The sequence below is a fragment of the Bombus affinis genome, chromosome 18 (assembly GCF_024516045.1).
Source record: "Bombus affinis isolate iyBomAffi1 chromosome 18, iyBomAffi1.2, whole genome shotgun sequence".
Taxonomy (NCBI): domain Eukaryota; kingdom Metazoa; phylum Arthropoda; class Insecta; order Hymenoptera; family Apidae; genus Bombus; species Bombus affinis.
This window is the reverse complement of record NC_066361.1, coordinates 933,425-939,199: the sequence shown is the minus strand read 5'-3', so window position 1 is coordinate 939,199 and position 5,775 is coordinate 933,425. Positions and strand designations below refer to the sequence as shown.

At 39.1% G+C, this 5,775-nt stretch overlaps 1 protein-coding gene across 1 annotated transcript; it reads right to left on the bottom strand.

Annotated features, from left to right (window-relative positions):
• Positions 1-387: 387 nt before the first annotated feature.
• LOC126926635 (uncharacterized) lies at positions 388-1,537 on the bottom strand. Its single transcript, XM_050743070.1, has one exon. It carries the CDS (start codon positions 1,178-1,180, stop codon positions 548-550), a length of 633 nt encoding a protein of 210 aa, XP_050599027.1. The 5' UTR covers positions 1,181-1,537; the 3' UTR covers positions 388-547.
• Positions 1,538-5,775: the final 4,238 nt, after the last annotated feature.

Here is a 5,775-nt window from a genome sequence, read left to right as displayed (position 1 = left end):
CCTGGTGTCCGTGCGTATTTCCTCCACGTTAATAAAAAAAAAAGAGACTTAGAGTTATTGAGTCTTTATCGAAAATTGAAAAGTGAGGAAATAACCAGAATCTATATAATTATTATCACGTAATACGCAAAAATATATGAAATATACGTATTCGTTACAGTATTTAGTGCATGAAACGTATCTCTGCTTAGATTCTATTATTGTATTCGGAAAACACGAGTATTTACAGCCCATACGTTTACGACACTTGTTACGTCTGGCGACACTCTACCTAGAGCCGGCCACACACCGCGGACAGGACGGCAGCCAAATGTCCGCACATCTTGATCGCGCCCAGTCATGAGCACTTGATCCACTACTGATTGCACTACTGATCCATGTCTTGCATGAAAGTTAGTAAAGCAAAAGAACCTTCATTGAAGACACTGGCTGCCACATACTCTGCATTTTCAACGATGACAGAGGCTCCATTCAAGTGCTTTGGTGAGATTTTCCAAATAAGTTGGTTCAAACTCTCATTGTTGTTCTGCGTAAAGCCTCCGACACATCACTCCAGGAGAGCATCTTTGCTCAGATCTTCATAGATAGGCTTGATGGCATTCAAAACATCCTCAGGAAGAGCACTATACGTGTATTTGAACGAATCCAATGCATTAGCAGCTGCAGCTTTTTGCCATTCGCACCAGGAGTCCGCGCCGCTCGGGCATTTTTTATGCTGTGGATTCTCGCCCGTCGAACTGTAGTGAAAGAACGTTGCCCAGATAGCATTCTTCATATTTCCCATGGAATCAGAGTAACGTCTAATAGCCAAACTGTAGTATACCGTCAGTTTATCAGTCATTTTAGTCATAAGCTTCCCTTTACCAGACAGACTCTTTCTTTTGATTTTCTTTGCAGCCTTAGTTTCAATATCAACAACGGTATTTTTGACTATTTCACGTAGACGAGTGTCCGTTCTTTTTTGAACGTGTCCTACACATTCTTTTTTCACTATTGAAAAATCATCACCATAAGGTTTAGAATTCACTAACCCGGAGTAAGCTTTAGAGTCGCCGTCGCCGATATAGTTGCGATATCGTACACCATTCTTTACCGACATGTATAAAAATACTCGTAACTTCGTTAATTTTGCTCCAATCGACTTGAAATTTTGACACAATATTCTCAAGATATTATGCATTCAATTAAAAAAATGCAAAAAAATTTTAATGCCTTACCCCCTCTTAATCGATCCCTTTCTTTATGAATACGCGTTTTCCATAATAGTTTTCCGTCCAGCGTATACTTGGTTGTTTCCTGCTACTGTATTTCATTGTCGTTTAATTCTACTGGGAAACATATAGGACGGGTAACATTGATTTTAGTTGTCCGTGTTCTTAATCAGAGTTCTATTTCGTTAAGATGGCGTTGTAATTCTTTTGCGGCTTCGTGGGGTATCTCGATTCGAGGCTAACATCGCCGTGTCGCCGCCGAAGGTAGCTGTTGTACTATTTGGTATCGTCAGGAAAACTGGCGTGTATACGATATTTATGATATTTATGATTTATCATACGATATTTATGATGTGCGTGTGTCAAGTGTGCCCCAGGAACTTCGGTCGAATTGGCTTTCTGTTGCTCACCTCACGCTTCCCCTTTCCAGAGTCTATCCCAGATGTTCGCATAACTTATTATATATTTGGAGCTAGGGGAGGGGGAATTTCCCCCAACGCCATCCACCCTCCTAGTCGCGGCCCGTCGGTCTTCGCCTGGTCTTCCTGTGCTTGCAGCGCCGTCTCCACCTTCCGGAGTCCTCCTCGGGCTGCGACGGAATGAGCCCTGGTCGCCGCATCACATGTGCCAACGCCGTTACGGAGCGGTCACCCGTCCTAGACCACACCGCAACCCGTGAAGCTTAACTTTCGTGATCTTACGGGAACGAGTGTATTTTTTTTATTTGTTTATTATTACCAGATTACATATTTGTATTTTCCATAATAAACGCTGAATTCTGGTTGTAGGGTGGTTCAGGCAAAAGTACCGATACGCGACGGTACGACATAGCCATGCAATATTATATTTTTTTTCTTTTTTTTTTTAAGATTACTTTTGTAACTTTAACTTAAGCTGCTGTTGCGCTGTGCTTATGTACGATATTTCCATTTCTGTCCTGAAAGCCTGGTCTCAAAAACAGGACAGTTCGTTAGTCTATTTGGGAAGGGGTGGGATAGGGTGGACTGGAAGGGGATGGGAGGGGTGTCCTGTTTTATTATTACAATATTTATTTACATATTCATAATTTTATACGGTGAGCGTTGCCATTCTGTGGCTCTTCCTCGTATTTTCCTAACTTCCGGGAAGTTTTCCTCGTATTCTATTGATTTCATCCCTATTTTTCTTTGTACATGATAAATTATTGGGATGTTACTTTGGTCTTGGAGATAGTTTCTTTCGTCTAGGTATAGAAAAGCTTCGGGGGGGGGGGTATGTAGCCTGTTAACAGTTTATTTTTATAATATACGTCGGTTGGAAATAACCAACCGAAGATTAAGCTATTTTCTTTTATCTTCGCCCTTGCGCAAAGTGGTTTCTTGTTAGTCTTAGGATGTGACAGTCGATGCGGTGGATGTTGGCCAAGTCGTATATTTTTTTATTTTTCACGCATTTTTTGTATCTGCTGTGTTTTTATCTGTAAATGCTCAGGCAAGTTCTGATGTATTTTGTTTCGAATATGCGAATTTTTTCCATTAATGAAGCTGGTATGTTGTACCATATTGGACAGCCGTAGGTTATAATGGGTCTTATTAGCGTTTGGTAACACATGATTTTTACTTTGCTGTTGAGATGTCTGGAGTAAAACGATCACTTTTGTTTTCCACAATGCTTTGCTGGCTTTTGAGAGTTGAATTTCGATGTGTTGCTTGTAGTTTAGTTTTTCATCTATATTTACTTCTAGATATTTTACGCAGTTTTTGTGTGGTATGAGACCCCCTTCGTTTGCTTTTTCTTTTAGGTGAAATTTTTTACAGTGTTCCCTTTCTATTGAGCCGATTTTACTTGTCTTGGGTCTAAATAGTATGGTTTCGCATTTGCTTCCATTGATTTCTAGTTTCCATGTGTAATAGTAATCGCTATTTTTGTTAAAGAGTTCTTGCAGTTCTGTTCTTATCGTTTCGGTTTTGCGGCCTGTCACGTAGATGATTAGGTCATCCGCGAAGGTTATGAAGCGTTTATGGGTGGATGTGTTGAGATTAAAGAGGTTTAGTAAGTCGCTATTGTAGCTATTGAAGAGAAGCGGGGATTTTACTGTTTCTTGTTGCAGACGGTTTTCTATGGAGAATTCTTTGCTTGATGTGTGTTGACAGTCGGCCATTAAAAATGTTTTCTTTGTCATCATGTCCCAGACTATTTTAATTAGGTATTCAGGGAAGTTCTTTTTAATCATTTTATAAATAAGCCCTGGGATCCAGACAGTGTCGAAGGCTTTTTCGATGTCTATTAGGCAGGCGGCTACTCGTTGATTTGCGTTAAGTGCCCAGCAGATATCCGACGTAAGTTTGTTTATTGCGTGGATTGTGGAGTGTTTGTGGCGGAAGCCGAATTGGTTTTCCGGGATTACCTTATTTTTTGAGCACAAGGCTGCTAGGGGGTTGTTTATGATCATTTCGTATACTTTGCTTATGTTGGGGAGGAGGCTTATGGGTCGTAGGTTTGCAGGTGATGAACCGTCTTTATTTTTTTTTTTGTAATGGCTATGAGTTTGGCTTTTTTCCATTTTTTGGGGAAGTACGTGTTGTTTAGTGCGTTATTAACAGTACTGTGTAGTATCATTTTATTTTGTTTGGTAAGCGTTTGAGCGAGATGTTTGGGATGCCATCGAAGCCGGCGGATTTTTTGTTGTTTAGCGTGGAGAAGATTGTACTTAGTTGATTGAAGTTTGTAAAGTAGTTTATTTCTGGGTCGGGCTGTTTGGGGTCGTCCGATATGTTTTCGTTTGAGAATGTGCAGACTCTTTTGTTTAGCGCTATGTCTTGTTTTATTTTATTTTTCAGTTTGTTTGTTTCGGCGATGATAATTCTGTTTAATTGTTCTCGGCCCATGTGTGGCGGGATGGTGTTTTGTTCCTTTGGTCTGAAAATTTGATTTATCTGCGGGAACATGCTAGCAGAGTCTTTTCTGGAGATATTTTTTATTTTATTTATCCAGTATTGATTTATAGAGTTTGCGAATTCTTGTTTTAGTTGTGATTTTATTTCGTGTAGCTGGTACGTTAGGAATTCTATGTCTTCTCTTTTGTCGTAAGAGTAGTTGTGTCGTAGGTTGTTTAATTTAGATAGTATGTAGCTTTTATCTCGTTGTAGTTTTTTTATTTTATAGTTTATATATGGCTCGCAGGAGTCTTTTTTTTTAAACGTCGGTACGGTTTCTTATAGGGCGATTCGTATATGTTTTTCTATTTCGTCTATGAATGAGTCTATTTGACTGTCTGTTAGGTTGACATTGTTATAGATTTTTAGGTCGCAGTTCTTTTCGAGTAGGTTTTGAAACTTTTTCCAGTATGTCTTTTTGTAGTTGTACCTGGGTGTTTTGGTCTGTGTTTCGAGTGTTAGGCAGTCAGATGTGTTCTTGCTTATCTGAAATACTATGGTGTTATGGTCACTGTCGTAGTATAGGGTTCTGAGAGTGTTACTTGGTCGTAAGTTTTGGAATTTTATTCGGGCGTCTGCTAAGCATATGTCTAGATAGGAGCGTCCTTTTGGGTAAGAAGGTAGTTCTGAGCTGTAGAGGTTTGTTTTGTAGAGAATGTTTCTATTGTCTTGCCAGTTTCTAACGAAGTTTCCTCTCGTGTTGTTTAGTTCGTTTTTCCAGTTTGTGTGTTTGGCATTAAGGTCACCGGCTATTATATGGTAGTTTTCCTGTTTGTCGAGCTGTAATAGTTCGCAGAGATTGTCAAATTCGTCGTCAAATTGTTTCTGGTTTCCGTAGGCTGCGTAGGCTGCAGTGATAAATAAGTTTTCCTTATTGTTTATTTTTATTTTTATGATCGTCGTTTCTAGGATTTTGAAGTTTGTTATTTTGTCGTTTTGGATTATTTTGAACTTCAGAGGGTTTTTTATGAGGATTGCCGTTCCTCCTCCTTGGGTAACGTTCGATCTGTCGTGTCTTATCATACAGTAGTTTTTGTAGTGTACTTTGTGTCTATTATTCAGTTTGGTTTCTGAGATAAGTACTATGTCGGGGGTTTCTTTCTTTATTAGGGTTAGTATGCTGTATCTTTTTTGGTTTGAAATTAGAGAGTTGGCATTTATTGAAATTATTTTCAGATGTTTAACTTTTATCTGATTTGTTTTTTGCTGTAATTGGTGGATGAGTGTGTTTTGACTATTCGTCGTCTATATCATATTTTCGATAATGCTGAAGATGGAGTCGATTCTTTCTTCATGCGTTTTTAATGCTTTTTTTATTTCATTTATTTGCGTTTGTTGCTCGCTTAGTGCTTTTAGTATGATTTTTTTTTAAGTCTTCAATGACGTTTACTATGCTTAGTTGTGGTATGTTTACCGTTGGGTTGGGGTTTTGATTTACGCACGGAGCTATATTTGTTAATTGTGAAGGTTTCCCGATTGCCTGGTTTATGCTTGTTCCTTGTTTTACTACGTCCGCGAACTTTAGTTCGGGGACGTATTTGCGGCTTATTTCTGCGATCCGTTCGGTTTTTGTTGTCTTCGCTTTCATGATTTTTTTGTTGAGCTTTTTACGTAGCTCAGCGAGTTTTGGACATCCTTTGTATGATGCG

What these genes read in the sequence shown, in the direction of transcription:
- LOC126926635 (XM_050743070.1), bottom strand. Translation starts at nt 1,180, where the DNA reads ATGCATAATATCTTGAGAATATTGTGTCAAAATTTCAAGTCGATTGGA.